This window comes from Hemitrygon akajei, chromosome 9, assembly GCF_048418815.1.
Source record: "Hemitrygon akajei chromosome 9, sHemAka1.3, whole genome shotgun sequence".
Classification (NCBI taxonomy): domain Eukaryota; kingdom Metazoa; phylum Chordata; class Chondrichthyes; order Myliobatiformes; family Dasyatidae; genus Hemitrygon; species Hemitrygon akajei.
Genome location: NC_133132.1, coordinates 48,299,309 through 48,318,534, shown reverse-complemented (window position 1 = coordinate 48,318,534; position 19,226 = coordinate 48,299,309). Strand labels below are relative to the sequence as shown.

General features: G+C 39.8%; 1 protein-coding gene across 3 annotated transcripts in view; it reads left to right on the top strand.

Annotated features, from left to right (window-relative positions):
- The window catches only part of rev3l (REV3 like, DNA directed polymerase zeta catalytic subunit), a 183,996-nt gene that overhangs the window by 84,802 nt on the left and 79,968 nt on the right, over positions 1-19,226 (top strand). For all 3 annotated transcript variants that reach the window (XM_073055923.1, XM_073055925.1, XM_073055924.1), the window contains exons 5-12: positions 43-223; positions 5,364-5,458; positions 5,760-5,864; positions 10,355-10,439; positions 10,524-10,657; positions 11,327-11,437; positions 12,878-13,121; positions 15,739-15,872. In XM_073055923.1, coding sequence (XP_072912024.1) covers positions 43-223; positions 5,364-5,458; positions 5,760-5,864; positions 10,355-10,439; positions 10,524-10,657; positions 11,327-11,437; positions 12,878-13,121; positions 15,739-15,872 — 1,089 coding nt within the window. The remainder of the gene's footprint in view (positions 1-42; positions 224-5,363; positions 5,459-5,759; positions 5,865-10,354; positions 10,440-10,523; positions 10,658-11,326; positions 11,438-12,877; positions 13,122-15,738; positions 15,873-19,226) is intronic.

The window sequence follows — 19,226 nt, the reverse complement described above, 5'->3', positions numbered from 1 at the left end:
GATAAAATATACATTTTAATGTGAATATATTTCTTAACGCAGATGACCAACTTGGAAAAGGCTCTTCTGAAAATCCCAGTTTGGATTCGTGTGATGCAGGTAGCAGAGAAAATGGAAATACATCAGAAAGTCCCTTGTCCACCAAATCTAAAAGAACTCTAACACAAATGGAGAAATCCATTAGTTTCTCTTCTGTGCGGTGGGAGGAAGAGGACATACCAAGGTTAGTTGTAAATAAATATATTCAGTCCACTTTCCTTTAAAACCAAAAAAATTGAGCAAGCCCATTTGAATTCTCTTCAAACAAATTACAGATACTAAATGAAAGATTCAAACTATATCTATTATCTAAGTGTTTATGCAGTACACAACCCTGAGATTCGTCTTCCCATAGACAGCCACAAAACAAAGAAAGAAAATCATGGAACCTGTTCAAAGAAAAACACCAAACTGCAAAAAAAGAACACATTGCACAAATGGCAAAAAAAGAGTGAATAACACAGAATATAAAACACATCATTAAACCACTCTGGGGTAATTCAGTTCAGACTAGCTTTGTGTTGTTCGTTGACTTCAGACTGCAGAGTCGGATAAAAATTGCACAAAATAGCAACAAAAAAGAGTGACCAGAAATAACATCATCATGTGAACTACAGTGTCCCATCCGCAAACTGTCAATTAATCCTTCCCCAAGACCCAGGACTCCTGCAGCATCGAGCAAGAGGGGGAGAGAGAGAGAGAGAGAGAGAGAGACCTCCAAATGCAGGGACCTTCCTCCGGGAGCAGCGGACAAGAGGGCGAGGAGAGACTATCACACGCGTACACTTTCCTCCGGCAGCAGCGTGCAAGAGGCTGGTAGACGGCACTGAATACTCACCAGCCTTCTGCTCTCGCCTCGGTTTTAATCTTCCTTGCTGCTTTAATCAGCGAGAAATGGAATCGATCATGGGCTTGTGCCATGTCTGCAGGCTTCTTGACCTCCAGGCTGCGTAATTCACTTGAAACCTCACGGAGCCCCTTTGGAGACAGCAAAGCACCGGATCACTCAATCGGCCTGAACACACGCCACCAAAATGTAGATCAGACTCTATTAGCAGAACCAGATTTGAACGGAAAAGTAGTTTTGTGAATCGTACATAGGATATCGACTTGGTTGCATTGTTTGCTGGCACCATCTTCCCTGGAATGTTCTAGTTTTTATCTGCACTGATACCCTGCCTTGCGTTACCCAGCAGGGCACTGTTACATCATTGTGTTCTTAGGATCAGCCAATCTGAGCAATCATGCGTATGTGCATCCCTATTTTTTTTGAAAAGACGACACCAAATATCCAGTGCTTTTAGGAGCCTGACACAGTGCCCTGCCCCCTGCTGGTGTTGGTGCGGCAAAGAAACATCTGTGCCTCAGTGTAGATTGTTTGGCTCTGAGATATTGGTGTCAGGGCTACAACCTAGCTGGCAAGGTGAGTGTGGGACTGGATTTGGTTGCCCTGTCTGTAGACAGGTTGCCCGGACCCTGTGGTCCCTGTTACCCCCTCCTGTTTTGTATGTTGAAACTTCTCTCTCTTGTGCTTGCTCTCATGCCCACTCTAGAGTGCACGCCCCCGGTGTCATTCACCATGCCAGCCAGGATGCAGCTCTGAGCCAAGCTTGGCAGACTTTCCTATCCACAGCCGCATTCAAAGGTTCATGCAGTTTCCTGGCACAGCAGAGCATAGTGATGGGGAGGACAGGGTTTGTGCTAGATTTCCAGCAGAAAGCTGCTGTTGGTAACACTTGGCTCTGATTCTATAAGCACTCCAGCTCTAGGCCATGCATTCTGAATATGTTGAATGAATTCTTTTTAATCCATTTTCTTATAATTATTTTCTGAGTAATTTAAGAGTCCTGTGGAAATAACCAATACTTTTGTGGTGCAAAATGTAGGTATTCTGAATCACCGATGCCATCTCTTATGTAATTCTCCACATTCACTGGAAGTATAAGGAAACCAACATCAGCATCCTCCCAAGCCAACATTCACAGCATTGAGGTTCTAGTTGTTGGTTAGCTAGGTTGGTCAAACCTCATTGTTCGCATGCTTTTCATTGAACTCTATAGACAGATGTTCTATTTCCAAGAACAGTTATGGATGATTATTTGATGGGGTGATGAAAATATTCTAGAGGATGTGCTCATGGCATCACTGAGATGCACCATCCTCATTGATTTCTGGAAAGCTGTGATCCATAACTGCTCAAAGTGGTAGAGGGACAATTAGGATGGTATTGAGAACCTTGAAGTTATGCATCAAGAGCACTTAGAGGCCCAGTGTAAATGGGGGAGAAAAAGCCTGTCCTATCAGAGCATCTGTTTCATCCGTGGATGAATCTATGGTTCCCACATGGATCATAGGGTTCTGAGTGAGTAATGAGTCTAGAGTCGAAGCAAGTAATCTTTGATCCTGAGGGATAGCTGAAAGGAAGTTTCTGAATTCTGTTGCAGAATTACACATCTGACCTCCATACCTCTGACATTCGCTGCAAAACTCACAGCAAGGAAGATACTTTTGAGGAAGATGAGAAAGTAAGAACACACACAAAACAGTGATTCTTATTACCCCTGAACTTTTTCCACAATTCTGTAAAATTGTCAGATCATCTGTAGGGCAGGGAAGTTTACAAATAAAGGGCATACTGTATGTTTACAGTGAGAAGGGAAAGATTATTTCCACACAGTATGGTGGATATATGAAATGAGCTACCAGAGGAGGTGATAGGAATATCTGGGCAAGTACATGGATAGGGAAAATGTAGAGATACTGATCAAACGGTGGCAAATGGGATTAACATAAATAGGCATCTTGGTGGACATGGACTGAAAGGCCTGCTTCGCTCTGAACTCAAATTCACTTTCCAACCCTTGACTTTCATTACCAAAATGTCTACCAATCTCAGTCTTAAGTCTAACAATATGTTATAAAGGCTATAAACATGAAAGTGTCTTTTCATCTCAGTTCTACACGATCAATACTTTATCTTAATACTATGTCTCCTGTTCAAATGCATGGAACAAGAGCAATAATGATAGATGGAGGGTTATGAACTTTCTGTCTTAACATATCCATCAAAAAAAACATCTTGGAAGATAAAAACTTCTTCAATTAAAGTTAATTTTGATTATTTCATCATGTGGATTGGCTGATGCTCAAGCAAAAAAATGAATCATCAATCCAATTCAGGTGCAGTAGGAAGCAGCATTGATGTTTCCAGTCACAAACTGCTCTTTGGAACTCCAAACAACAAGAGAAAACAAGTGTGGCTTAAATTACAAAGAGAGAATTAGAGAATTGAGGGAATACCTACGAATGAGAATGGACCAGTATTGTAGTGCAGTAACAATAATGCTGCATTAGAGATGAGAACGAAGAGACTGAGTATGTATAAAGCCACGTCCAAGAAGAAAGAAGGGCAAAAGTGGTTATCTGAAATCACACTTGAGTTTTAGAACTTCAGCGCTGTCATGTATTGCTTCAGATTCCAGCATCTGTAGTCTCTTGTGTCTCCTGGTTACTTGAAGTTGCTAGTTTCAGTATTAAGTTCCCAAAGGTAGCACACTACCTAGACAGAAAATGAACTTCTGTTCCTTGAGCTGGAGTTGGGCATCATTGGAGCAATGCAGGGGCCAAAAAGGTTGGATTGGGTTGAAGAATTAATGACAATTTAATTGGAAGCTCAGGGTAGTCGTGAACCTGAACAGAGGTGCGCTTCGACTCATCAGCAAGTCTTTTTTTGTTTTCAGTGTAAAGGAGGTCGTGTTGCAAATACTGATACAATGAAGTACTGCTGTTTTGTTGCCGACTTTCAGATTTAAGTACGTGGAGGTAGAACAAAATGGAAAATAGGAACAATGCAAAAATATAGTATCACAGTGACAGTGCAGTGCAAATAGGCAGATAGGGTACAGAGGCCATGATGAGGTAGATTGTGAGATCAAAAGTTTATCTTTAAAGTTCGAGTTATAACATTGGGATAGAAGGTGGTATGAGTTTTCAAGCTTTTGTATCTTCTGCCCAATGGAAAGGGGAGAAGTGAGAATGATCAGGGTGGTAGGATATTTATTATATCAGCTGCTTTCTCGAGGCAGCGAAGTGTAGAGTCATTGGAGGGGGCTGGTTTTCATTTTAGACTGGGGTGTATTGACTGCTCTGTAATTTCTTGTGGTCTTGGCAGACAGTTGCCATACTAAGCTGTGATGTACCAGAGAGGTGCAAATGTGTTTCTGACTCACTTGGAAAAACTGCTTTACTTGCTACGTGGAGGAATGGAAAGAAGGTAAAAGAACAAAGCTGTTGTCTTCCCCTGTTGTATAAGTGTGTGCCATGAGAAGAGTGATTGGTGAGAAAAAGGAGCTGACCAGAGAGTTGTAGAGAAAACAATCCCTTTGAAATGCTGGAAGAGGAAGATGTGTCTGGTGGTGGAATTCCAGAGTTCACAGAACTAATGGATGATTATGGAGGTGGTGTTCAGTCTGCAAGGACATAACTGTGTTTCTTGTTGACTCATAATTCTTTGCCCTACTCTGACCAGTCTTCAACTTCCAGCATTGCTCAAGTAACATCTAATGTAAGCTCGAGGAAAAACACTTCATCTTCATCCTTTTGAGTATATTGAAACCCTCAGGATATGCTATTGAATTTAATAATTTCAAGTCAACTCTCCTTTAACTCTCTACCACAGATGCAATACTTTTCATTTCAACTTGTTTCCCTGTATCTAACTGCCAGTTTTTGTTAATTTTATCCTGACAACATTGGTCTGATATCAGCTGTTTCTCTCCCCACTAATGCTGCTGCAGTACATTTGCAGAATGTTTCTAGACTTCTATGTTTTTGTTTCACATGTCCAGATTCAGCAATATAGGTGTCTGGTGAATATTCAATGTAGTGAAATTAATGGACATGTTGAAAAATCAATACTGAAGCACTGATCAGAGGCTTAAACAATGGTCCATTTTGATTGCTGAGCCTCGAACCAGACCTACACATCCTTTAGGGAAAACATCTTGAAGTTGTTGTATACCACAGAACATCACCATGAAAAAGTAAAGCAATATGTGTCAATATTCTCTCCAACTAGTGAGAGCAATTATTTCTACTTGATATACTAAATAAAGTAAATGTATTAAAATGTTTAGTTTTCTGTGCAATTTGATCTGCTGTAATGTTGATTTAGGAATTTGAAATCGGCCATTTTTATCCTGTTTATTTTGATACTGTACTGCTTTGACATTGAACAGCCAATGCATTTGATATTTTGTGATCTATTTGAAGATAATTTTGTTCAGCACGATAATAAGCTCTATCCAACTCTTGGTTATCTGCAGTTCTTTAGTACTAGTGGATATTGATCGACAGAGCACCTGTGAGCTTGAAGTGGATGCAGTTGCAGCTGACGTACTAAATCGCACTGAAATTGAAGGTAGTTTTGTTTGCCTACAGCTGTTTTCTTCATCTCTACAATGTTCTCATGCAAAAATGTGTTTTATCTTTTGAAAAACTGAATTTCATTGTTAACCTATTTGTTGTGGTGTGTCCATATTAAATGATATGTAGCAACGTCTTCCTGAACTTTGTAATTGATGAGTATCACAAGTTCTTGGTTAACTTTTGAATTCAATATGTTTTTAAATTTGGGTGGTGTGCATGTTTTGATTAGGTAGCATTGTATAGTTGATGACTTTTGGAAGGAAATGCTGACACTTTTTTTTCTATTTCTTTAGCTCGGGTTGGTAGAAATCCTGGTTTGCAGGCCATATGGGATGATGAAAAACAACGACGTCGTGAAAACAACTTGCCCTCACAAATTGAATCAATTAGCTCACCCGGTAACTACAGCAAAGCCTTCTATATTTTGTACATGTACAAGTATAAGAAAATCCCAAACCTGTCTTGGGTTGGATCTTTAAGTGAACCAAGTTCAAAACCATAGCTTAATAAATGTGCATTTGTGTCCAGTTGTCATGTCCCATCTCTACTGGCTGTTGTGCTGTAAGAACAAATTGAGTTATTTATAAGGTTAGGTTAAGATTTCATGTTGCACAATGGTTAGTAAACTTTTTTTTAATACAAGAAACATTGCAAGTTGCTTTGTTTGGCAAGCAAAATTTTGATGTTGAGCCATGGGAAATGAGGTTGGATATTTTAAGGTTAGGACAAGGAGGTATTTAAAAAGGAGGAATTGGGATGTGCAACAGGGTAATTCTCATTGGGTAACATATGATGGTGAGATACATCCTGGCGTGTGCTGGGACACATCAGTGAGATAACCAGGGGTCATTGGGTGTTTCGGGTCTTTCAACATCAGACCCAGGTGACCCATCCAGGGCTGTCAGGCCCTGGCTTGTGAGCCAGCACATTGGTCACGCCTCTTGATCCGTAACCAACTGGAAGCTTGCTCAGCAACCTCTGTGATGGTCCTGATGGCTCTTTTCTTTGCAGCCCGGTAATGTCAAGCAGAAAGTAGGTTCTGCACAGAGCAGCCAGCAAAATTTCCACACCCCACCTCAAATAGTGTCCTCCATCCCTGTCTCTCGCACTGCTCTACCAGTTCCTGCTGTTTGGTTTTCTTAAAATTGAAATAATCTGCAAAGCAAGCACCTTTAATTAAATGTAGGTGCTGCGTAAATGTATTTTGAAAGGTAGAGAGCAAACTACATTGCAAAGCAAACCATATTGCCCAGCCTATATAATTATAATGGATTTGGCTGGTCTGGTTGATGATGACACCTCCCCTTCCCCCCCACTCCCCAACAGTACCAACCTCAAGAGTACATGGATCAGGGGTCCATATAGATTCCCAGCACAGAAGTTCACAGCCCAAGTAGATAGCTTTGCTATATAGTATAGTGGGGTGGGTACTAGCCTGTTTGTTTGGACTGAAGCATAGAGCACTGCAGTACACAAGCAGGTCCTTTTATCTCAGTGTGTCAACCACGATGCTGATCCAAGTCACACTTCTGCATGCACAGGATCTAAATCCCTCCAATTCCCGTCTGTTCTTGTGCCTCTGAAACATAGCCATTTTGCTTTTCACCCACCTACCCAGCCAGCATGTTCCAGGTAAGTACTACTTTCTTTGTAAAGAAAACATAATAAAATCGCCCCATACATCTTGTTTGAACATTCATCCTCTCACCTTAAAGCTATGCCTGTTAATGCTTGATATTTCCACCCCGGGGTGAAAGACTCTTGGCGATCAGATTGATCTAGGCCGCTGGTAACTTTATTTGCTTCTGTCAGGTTATCCCTTGGGCTTTGATTCAGAGGGAAAACAGTCCAGTTTATCCACCCTCTGTTATAAGCTAATGCTCTTCTATTCAGGCAATATCCTGGTGAACCTCAACTGTACCTTCTCCAAAGCCTCTATACTATTTGTAATGAGATGCTCAGAACTGTACACAATACTCCAGATGTGGCTGAACAGAAGTTTATACCACTGCAGTATGACTTGTCAACTTCACTACTCTATACCCTGACTCTTGAAGGCTAATATGCTACATGCTGCCATTAGCACCCTGCCCACTTTTCCCACTTTCAGGGAGCATTGGACCTTGGAGTCTGCCACTATCTGTATACTTTCATCTTGCATTTCACCTCCCAGAGTGCAGCATTGCACATTTTTCCAGATTAAACTGGACCTGCTTTTTCACCAGTTATTTCAAACTCATCTATATCTTGCTCTGTGCTTTGACACCCTTCCTCTTTATCCACAATTATGCCAATTTTTGTCTGGTCTACAAATTCAGCCCATCTGAATTTTCATTCAAACAAAGTCCCTGCACTGTCCCTCCACTGGTCAAAGATGAACAGTCAGAATAATACTCCTACATCCCTACCCTTTATTCAAAAGTTCAAAGCTTAAATTAAATTTATTATCAAATTATGTATATGTTGCCATATAATGCCCTGAGATTCATTTTCTTGCAGGTGTTCACAGTGGAATGAAGAACTACAATAGAATCAATGGATTAAAAAAAATCTACACACAAACAAATCTGGTCAAGTGGTGCCTCAACAACCTCTCACTCAACATCACCAAAACCAAAGAGCTGATTATTGACTACAGGATAATCAATAATCAGCTCTTTGGTTTCATTCCACATCAGATTCCTTCTAGATCTTACCCCTTTCACCTAAATGCCCACTTGCTTTAGACTCCGCTACCCCAGCAAAAAGGTTGTGACCATCTATTCTATATGCGGCCTTCATAATTTTATAGACCTCTATATAGTCACCCCTCGATTTCCTTTGCTCTAAGGAGAGTGGTCCCAACCTATTCAGTCTCTCCTTAAAACTCAAACTGTCCAGTCCAGTTATTATTCATATGAATCTCTTCTGCGCCCCCTCTAGCTTAATTATATCCTTCCTGTAGCATGGCAGCCAGAGCACAGTTCAGGATAATAAGTAAAAAGTTTGAGAGGTCAAATTTTTTTTTTAAACCCAGGGGGTTGTTGCAATCTGCAATGAGTGGTACTGGGTCCTCTGATATCATTTAAGAATTATTTAGAGATTTAAGAATCACCAAGCAACTTGGCTGCAGACCAAGTGCTGATAAATGGGATTATTGGGGATGAATTTGATCAGTGTGAGCATGTGGGCTGACTGTTTTCTGTGCTCTGTTATTCTTCAACAGAATTTTGGGAGATTCAATGCAGAAGGTTATGTTTCTGGTAGATTAGAGACAGCGCCTGGAATACTGTACACAGTATACATTAGAGAAGGATTTTAATGCAGTTCAGAGAAGATTTACTACGTTAATACCTGGAATGACAGTTTATTTTATGAGAGAAAGGGTTGGCAGGCCACATTTGTATCTGCTAGATTTTAGAGAGTGAAGGAGATTTTGTTGAAAATGTCTTGTCGGAATATCTAAAACTAGGAGTCATATGTAAGAATGTCAATGTCTTTGAATATTTTTATCTGTGTAAGCAGCCTATTAAATGTCTTAATATGTATCTCATAGCAAATTTGACTCTTTAGTCTGATGAGCAAATACCAGCTCTTAAAGATGCAATCTCCAGCTTCAATATAATCTTGCAAAACATTTCTCTAAATCTGAGGCAATTTTTTATTTTTTGAGTTCAGAAAATTGAGTTCTTTACTCATTGCTGACTCATGTAAGTTAATGTTTTAGAAATGATCTGCAAGACTAATTACTCCAAACAAATCATTTGTTCCAAATGGGAATGATTTTTATTTCCTATATTACTTTGGCCAGTCACTTAATTGTCTTTTTGAACAATAAAATTCAAAATGTCCTCAGAATTCTTATGGAAGTCTTTGTGGGTGAAGCACACAGTGCTCCTTGTTGGGGATTGTTATAGACAAAATGTTAGAATCCTATAATCTCTACGTTAAAGAGGGATTGAGCCATAAATTCCCAATCTGGGATCCATGGACCCCTTGTTTCATGGCATTTGTCCAAGGCATAAAAATGGTTGGGAACCCCTGGATTAAGCAGATGGCAATAGGATTGCACCTGCTGTCAGAAAAATTCTTACATTAATTCTTTTCATTAAGACTGCTTAAGACTCTGTGTATTACTCCTATACTAAATAATTCCACGCAGTATACATTGTTTCAGCAAAGAAATGAGGGGCAAAGATGTAATTAAAAAGCTGGTTATTTACCCATCAGAATAACCAGGATTTTAATCACTGATACCCATGGCACAACTTGTTCTCTAAAACACATGTATTTAATAGCATTATGAAGTCCTCAATAACCTAAATTACAGTACTTTGCAAAAGTCTTAGGCACATGTATATAGCTAGTGTGCCTAAAACATTCTCACTGTACTGGGGAGACAGTTTGTAAATCTCGTGGGAGAAAAGGACATTGCGAATGGTGAGGATGAAGTGCAGCAGGAGGGATATGGGACAGGTGGCAAAAAAGGAGTGCTGGGGCAGGAGGGTAGCAGACTCACCCAGCCCTGAGACACCAGGCAAAGTCATTTGATTCCCAACAAATGGTTTATTGATTATTACAGAACGTCTCAGTGCTTCTTCCTGCTCCCTGTCCTCTCCCTCCCCCCTTTTCCCAACCATGATTGCCCTCTCCCTGCCCTTTTCCCATTCTCAGTTCACAATAGAGACCCATTTCAGAATCTTTTATCATCATTCACATATGTGATTTAATTGGCTTTTCTTTGTGACAGCAGTACACTGTAATACATAACAATACTACAATACTATGCATGAATCTTGGGCAGCGTAGCTGTGTGTGTATGTATGTGTACGCACACGCACGCACGCACACACTCTACTATACGTTGCATTGAATTTAATATTCTGATGGTGTTGATTTTTATTTGTAGATCGTGGATCTGTTCAAATAACAGAGAGTGAAAGGCTCTTCCAACACAGAATAAAGGAGATTCTGCAACAGAATAACTATTCTGTGTAAGGAACTTCTTTTTCTTCATTTATATTATTTTCATCATTTTGATCAAGTTTTGAAACCCTATCTTTGCTGTTTAAAACAAGATTTTTGTCCCAGTCTGTGGAAAGTGAATTTGAAGAACTCCCTTCAAATTTGACCTTGCACATGGATGCATCATCACCTGAAGCTATTTCCTGTACACCTGCCAATCTGGTTGAGATACATAATGATAAGCAAGGTACGTAGCAGTGGTTGGTAAGACTGCATCTGGGTTTTTTTTTTATCATACTGTCTATAGCCTTTATTTTTAACTCCCCATTTTCTGTCAGCCTCTCTAGCCAAGACACAAAGTCTTTTAAGTTAGCCAACATATGTTAAATTTAATTCATAAGGGTCTTCCAAATAGTGATCATTTAGTGATGGGCAAAGCTCCCTTTAGTCTAATGGAATAATTTATCCTGAAATCAGATTAATACCTTTCAACATTATTTCCTCTGAAACTTTTTAATAATTTCAGTCCATCCTGTTTCTGATGTGTGGTTAAACTTAGGAAGGCAGGACTTGTTTAAAAGAATATGTAAGCTAATTTGCTGACAATGGCCACTGAATGCTAAATATACTGTGAAGATGGCCAATTGTGTGCTGTTTTGGTTAGGGTGTCTCTTTGCTTTCTATTGCAATATCTGGGAAAGTTTGTGTTTTACTGGATAAACTAATAAAGTGTTATTGAATTTTACAGTATATTCTGCTCCTCTGTATTTTCAAATCTTCAGCTAAACAATGACCTTAAAATTAAAGGAATTGATTTATTGGATAAGTCTTTTCACAAAGTAAACGGTTATCAGCTTGTGCTTTTTGAAATAAAGTTGACTTTCATTCAAACCCAACCCCATTCCAACAATTAAAGGAGTGAGCCGAGGAGATGCAGAGACTGAAGAAGCGATAGTTGATGAAGAAACTATTCTAAATATAATGGATAACAGTCAGACGTTCCATCCTTCATCACAACCAATTCTCAGTGAGTATGTAAGGTCAACATACATTTGATAGTACTGAAGTATTTGTCTATCATGCAAATGTATTTAATTCAGAACTCACCAGATGATGTAGATAAAAATTCTTCATAAAATTTCCTACATTTAATGTTTATATGAAAGACAGATTTTGCTTCAGGAGAGATTCACTATATAGAAATTGATTTATAGTACTGAATACAGTGTAAAGACTTGTCTTTCAACTGTTCTTATTAATTCATTGCAACAATGCATTGAGGTTATACAAGGTAAAGCAATAACAGAATGTAGCTGACATACCAAGCTGTGATGCATCTAGGTAGGAAGCTTTCTGTGGTGCATCAACAAAAATTGGTGTGTGTCAAACAGGTCATGCCAGATTTCTTCAGCCTCCTCAGGATGTAGATACACTGGTGAGTGCCTGTGTGGATGGACGTGAACAGCCTATTGGTGATTTTCACTTGGTTCTAGGTTTTACTTCTCTTGGAGCAGAAGGGGCTGATGCAGGATATGACGAAGTACAATATTCTCAGGGGCTAGGGTAGATTGTAAGACGCATTTCCCCATGGAAGAAACTGCTAAGACCAGAAGGCATAGATTTAAGGGGCTCAGAGAGGAATCTGAGAAAAAAAATTATTTTGCCCAAACATGTTTGGAATCGGGAATGTACTGCCTGACAAGATGGTAGAGACAGGTTTTCTCAGTACATTTAAGAAATAGCTAGATGAGTACTCGAATTGCTAAGGTAGAGCAAACACTGGCAGATAGCGTAATATACTGGACAGAAGGGCCTGTTTCTTGGCTGGATGACTCTAAAACAGGTGCTGAAGCAGAGACAAAACAGTCTTGCGCAAAGATTTTCTTTGCTAATGCAGGTTTGAATTATTTATATTAAAGTTATGATTCTGTTTTTCACACTAAATTGTAAATAAGGGAATAGTTTTGTTTCCTCACTGTCATTCCCTAATCCTGGCTCCTTGCCAACTCCAATAAAGTTCAAAGCCCTGACTGATTCTTTCCCCTCCCCAGTAAGTTGATGTCTGCTATAGGTTTTACGCAAACCGGTAATTTGAGTTCTGTTCAGAATTTAAATAAACCAGTTTCCCAATGCCTCCCCAACTTTTATCAAAACTTAATGAAACTAACGCTTCAATAAATTCAAGTACTGTTTATTTAATATCACTATGACTACTTGGTAGAATAATTCTGTTGACAAGTATGTTAAACCCTCTTTGATCTTCCCTTATGCTTCACATTTGGTTACTTGCAAACTAATGCTCACTTTCCCTAACCATTCAGTCTACTCTGTGTAACCCTTCCTTTCATTTCCTTACTCACAGTATAAGTATTACTGCTGTTAACAGATTGCTGCTGCACATTCAGAATTGTATTTTTGCTTTTTCCAAAATGACATATCTTCAATATAAATTCATCAAATACTATAGATGCCAGTCAGGACCAGGCCATGGTTCATCTGTTAGCTGGATTGGAGGAAGATGAGTATGGTATGGCAAGGACCCAATTTGTGCCTGGTAGATCTCAGCAACAATCTGCAGGAAACCACAGCTACCAGCAAAACAGTGACGATGAAGAAAATGAACCTGAAGTTCAGAAAGAAGAGTTGGAACTTAGTTTACTAATGTCTCAGCGATGGGACGGTGATTTTCTAGATCCTTTTAGGAAAATGAGGTATGGAATTTCTTTATATAGAGTGCTAAGTTATTAGATGTGCATAGTACTTTCTGAGATTTATTTTCAAGTATCTAATATTCATGTTTTGCATATTTATCTTTATGTGCCATGTTGTATGACACGGGTGATCATGGTCTTGGCATGATTGCTCCTGGCAAATTTTTCTATAGAAGTGGTTTGCCATTGCCTCTTTTTGGGCAGTGTATTTACAAGACAAGTGATCCTAGCCATTGTCAATACTCTTCAGAAATTGTCTGCCCAGTGGTCGCATAATCAGGACTTGTGATGTGCACCAGCTGGTCAAACGTCCATCCATCACTTGCTCCCATGGCATCACGTAACCTTGATCGGTGTTGGGGGGGGGGGGGGGGGCTAAACAGGTGCTACACCTTGTCCCAAGGATGACCTGCAGGCTAGTGAAGTGAACGAGCGCCTTAAGCCTCCTTTGGAGAGAAGTATCTCCACCCTGCCAACCTTTTGCATATTAATTAATCAATGCATTCACTCATTCATGTGGCTTCTACTAGCAAGAATTTCCTTTCCATTGCTAACCCTGCCTCCACCCCCCCAAATTGAGTTTCTGGAGTTGCCTAAATGTCAGTCAGGTTAGGTTGGCAGATTCCTTTCCTACATTATGTAACCAGATGGAACTTTGCAACACCTTGGTGAAAGGTCATTGATCTGAAGCATTAATACTGTTTCTTTCTCTACAGAAGCTTCCAGACTTAAGTATTTCCAGCATGTTCTGTTTTTATTTCAGATCTTCAACCTGTGCAGCACTTTGCATTTGGATATTTGTTTCATGACAATGCAGTAGTTTCCTGGTTACTAATAATAACTTTCATTCCAAACTCAATTGCTTGCATTTACATTCTCCAGCTACTGTGGGTAGGATTTGAATAGCTGACCAGTATTATACCTTGTCAAAGCATGTTAGGTTCTGGCTTGTTATCTTACCAAATACTTTATTTAAAACCTTTACTGCCCCCTTTCCACTGTTCAGCTACTCAAAGATTTCTTTTTCATTTATAAAAGTTTAGTTGCTCACACTGCTGCCTCCCTTGTTACACCATTAACCTACATCTGTTCTTCCCTGTTCATTCAACTTTTAGAGTTCTCCTTTATCCTTTCATCCTGTGCTCTCAACCTCTTTTGTTTCATGAATTCTAGGAGGCGAGGATATAATGTTAACATTGAAGTCATTCCACATACAAGATGTTAAGAAACACAAAGGGTTTAATGCAAAGGGTTTCTCTCACTAAAAAGCCATAGATTTCATAAGTTACATTTGTTTTTGCTGTTCAAAGGTAACAACAGATACTTGGATGGTGTTAACTTATAAATCAACTGTGATCTCCCCGAATAAATAAATAAATAAACTGGCTTCCTGTATTTTTGACCTTCCAACATCTTTCCTTTTAAACTTGTGACATTAAGCTTTTGGCTCAGGAGAAGTTCTGCCAAGCCAGTGGAAATATATTTTCCAATTCCCTTCCCTGTTGAAGGTTTTTTTAAAAATTAGCTTTATTTGTCATATGTACATCGAAACATACAATGAAATGTATCATTTGCATCAGATCAAATTAGCAAGGATTGTGCTGGGCAACCCCCAATTGTCACCACTCATCCAATGCCAACATAACATGCCCACAGCTCCCTAACCCTAACTGTACATCTTTGCATTGTGGGAGGAAACCAGAGCACCTGGAGGAAAGCCACTCGATCACAAGAAGAATGTTCAAGCTCCTTGCAGGTAGTGGCAGGAAACAAACCACAGTCTTATAGCCAGTGCTGTAAAGCACTGAGCCAACCATTATGCTACTGTGCCACCATTAAATACATTCAATTGTAGATCTTTGTCATCTGTAATTTATTTGAATATCTCAAACCTTGTTGCCGTCCTCCCTACAGCACAGATAGCATTAAATATCATTACTTCTGACAGTAATGAATTTATTGCTCCTTGTAATTCCCCACAGTGCATAGTAAAGCCCGTCTTCCATTGCTATTTAACTGTTGTCCAGCTTTGGACTTCCCTTGGTTGATTCCACTCTTAATCGTACAGTCCTTACTGCATCCAGACTACTGTGTTATAGCGTGTCTGAGATCCATTGTCTTCGACATCCAAGAGTGAAAATTGCATCAAGATCCACTCCACAGACATCTTGTAATCTAACTTCTTGTATATCTGCCTTGTATATCTTATTTTGTGAAAATAAACGTGGAAATGTCCAGAGCTGGATTGTAGGTCCTTCTTGCCATTACTCAATCACTCCCACAACCACTACCATTTTGCCTGCCTGCTGACTTGATTTAGTCATGTAGAAGGGTGTAAAGTTGTCCAATAATTCACCCATCCTATACCTGCTTTAAAAAAAAAAGTTACAAATGTACAGCCAAAATCTACAGAATTTAATTATCTTTTAGCAATCCCTAATAACAAAGGAGACTAGGTTTAAAGTATTATGTGTTCTGAATTGACTCAGGAATTAAGTGTACTTAGTAAATTGGTCATGGCTGCAGCATGCTTTCCAATCTTGTAGAATACTGTTAGTGTTGAAAGAACTTGAAATGCATGAATACTTTTGCAGAGTTACTTTAAAAAATCTTTCAGATTTTCAGAAAAGAATACAAGTGACTGCTCTTCAGAGGAAGATAATGCGTTCTCTGACGGTCAGATAGGAAATGGGGACATGATGGCTAATCTTTCTATTCCTCAGCTTGATGGGGCTGCTGATGAGAACACTGGTAAGTAACTTTATTAGTTGTGCTGTAACCTTGAATATTGAAGAGCTAGATTGGCTACAAGGCAAATTAATCTTCTAGCTATTCACTCATTGGGCCGCGGGACAGCACCTTCTTTGATATTAAAAACTCCAACTGCACACATTTTTGGTTATCTTTCTTCACACATAACTACCAACCTGGGACTTGCTCTCATTGCTTATTTGCAATACCCAATTAATTTACTATCCTCTACAAATTTGAAGTTTAGATTATTGGCTAAAGGGCTAATTTTTAATATTTACAGCAGCTTGTTTTAAAAATTAAGTTAAATTGCTGACATCTGACAACGCCTTCAAACGCAGAGTTCCCAGTGTTGCCTTCTACGGTTTAGTACAATATACCCTTGACAGGATTGAGACAGCTGTTTATCATTACCTTCAATGATTTCTGCACTTTTTTATGTTATCTCTCTATTGGACTAATTTCTTTTCCATCTTTTTATGTTAAAAAAAAAAAGGCACACACATCTTGGACAGTGTTTTTGTACTGAACTTTCTTACCATTGCAGTACCTCTATAATCAGATTGTGTTAAACAGCACATTGTATGTGTGTGTGTGTGTGTGTGTGTGTGTGTGTGTGTGTGTGTGTGTGTGTGTGTGTGTGTGTGTGTGGATATGGATATTTTTCTTAAAGCTAGTTGGGTTAGTTCTAGTTTAAGACATACCAGGTTAGTGTATTATAGCCATCACCCAAATTAAAAAGTTGCAAACTTCAGGGCTATCTTTTAATGCTGTACCATATTCATGAAGTAAAACAGCGTGGAAGTAGGCTCTTCAGCCCATCTCATCCATGCTGACCACAGCACTTTCTCTGTTCCTGTGTCTCAGTTAACCCTCCAAGACGCACTCTTCCAAGTATCTATCCAAATCCCTCTTAAATATTGCAATTGTATCAACTCGATCATTTCTTCTGGTAGCCCATTCTAGATAATCTGTCTTCTATGATAAAGAAGATGCATCACGGGTCTCTTAAATCTCTCCCCCTTGTATCTAAGCCCATCTAGTTTTGGATTTCCCAACCCTGGGGGCAAACTGACCTTCCACCTTATCTATACCCCTCATGATTTTATAAACTTTTGCACCCCAGGGAATAAAGATAAACCTGTCCATATAACTTGGGCCCTCTGGTCCAGGCAACATCCTTGTAAATCTCTTCATGACACATCCATTTGCCATTCCTTAGCCCTAACTGATCAAGATCTCTTTGTAATTCATTGTAACCTGTTTCACTATGATGGCTGAACAATATCCTTCCAATAATAGGGTAACCAGAGCTGTACACAATATTCCAACTGCATCTCACCGATGACTAATATAAATGCAGCTTAACATCTCTACTCCTAAACTTGATGCCCTGACTGATGAAGGCCAGCGTGCTAAATGCCTTCTTCCCCAACCTGTCCAACAAACCTTGCGCAGTTGCTTTCAGCAAATTATGCACTTGTACTTCCAGGTTACTCTATTCCACAGCATTCATTTGATCTTGATGGCATCCGTTAGTGTTGCGAGACCATGGATCTGCACCTGGAAAGGGTTTCCCAGGGCACAAGCCTGGGCAAGGTTGTATGGAAGATTGGTAGTTGCCCAAGCTGCAAGTCTCCCCTCTCCATGCCACCGAAGTTGTCCAAGGGAAGGGCAAGCACCGATACAGCTCGACACCAGTGTCGTCACAGGAGTTGCCAGAATGAGGTTGAAGGCAACGTTGGACTGCCTTTGGGACTCCAGCTCTGGATTAGTCCCCAGGGTTTATTCCCTAAGCCTTTCCCATGAGTGGGTATGGCTGCAAGGCAGCGGAGGTTTTGATATCAGAGTTTTCCCTTTCTTAGATGGACTGCCTTCCCAGGTTGACGAGCTCCATCTACCCGAAGCACTGGTTTTAAGGTGCCAGGGCTCGCCCTTGCCCCTTTTCCTGTCAGTAGAAACAGTTCCTCCAGGCTTAGAGGCTAAGCCATACGAGAAGGCCAGGAGTTGGACTTGGTTGTCAGAGTCTATTTGAGGCGCATGCAGTGTGGAGCACTTTTAGGTAGCGGGAGCTTGTCCCCACTACCACTCCTCAGCTTGTCAACCTTGGAACCATTTAGCACTCATTTAGGACTGTGCCATTCGCTGTATAGGTCCTGTTTTGACTGTCCAAGATACATCATCTCACATTTGTCCAAGTTGAAATCTATTTGGCATTCCTAGCCAATTTCCCTAACTGATCAGGATCTCTTTGTATCACTATCAGCAAGACCCATAATTTAATATTAATCAGCAACTTGCTAATCATATCAAAATCATTTACATAATAACAGAGGTCCAAACACTGACCATTAGAGCATCCCAGTAGTCATAGGCCTCCAGTTGAGAGTTGTCCTTCAACCTTCACCCTCTGCTTCCTGTCTTAGGAAGTCTTAGAGAAATGAAGCACAAAATGTCCATGCCAACCAAAACACCCAGTTAAGCTGGACCAATTTGTCTGCATTTGGCCCATATCCCTCTAAACCTGTCCAATTATCATTTAAATGTTAACTGTACATGGCACAGCCACTTTAACACATTCTAACAATTCTCAATATACACTCAGTGGCCACTTCTGGTGCATCTGTACACCTCATAATGCAAATATCTAATCAGCCAATAATATGGCAGCTACTTAATGCATAAAAGCATGCAGATGTGGTCAAAAGGTTCAGTTGTCATTTAGACCAAGTATCAGAATGAAAAGGACTGTGGAATGATTGTTGGTGCCAGATGGGCTGGATTGATTATTTTAGAAACTACTGATGATCTGGGATTTTCATGCACTAGAGTCTATTAAGCATCTAGTAAGCAGCAATTCTGTGGGCCAAAATGTCTTGTTAATGAGAGGTCAGAGGAGAATGGCCGGACTGGTTCAAGCTGACAGGAAGGTGACAGTAACTCACGCGTTACAAAGTGATGTGCAGAAGAGCATCTGTGAAAGTTTAATGAGCTTTGAAGTGGGTGGGCTACAGCAGCAGAAGACAACAAACATAAACTCAGCGGCCACCTTATTAGGTTCAGGAGGTACCTAATGAAGTGGCCACTGAGTATATGTATCTCTGGTAATCAGTCATTTAAATCTGGGATCAAAAATATCTTTTAAGAAACAGTAAATGTTTTATGTGTTTCACAGTATCTAAATAAGTGGCACAGAGTGTTCTACCTCAGAAATCCTCATTAATTTCAATTCGTCAAGTTGATACTTTGATTAAGTTGCTATTGAGTTTGCTCTTCTGCTTTTGGTTGAAATCTGAACTCAAAGAACCTTGTATAAAGGGAGTGTGATTTGTTATTAATCCAAGAACTGGCCAC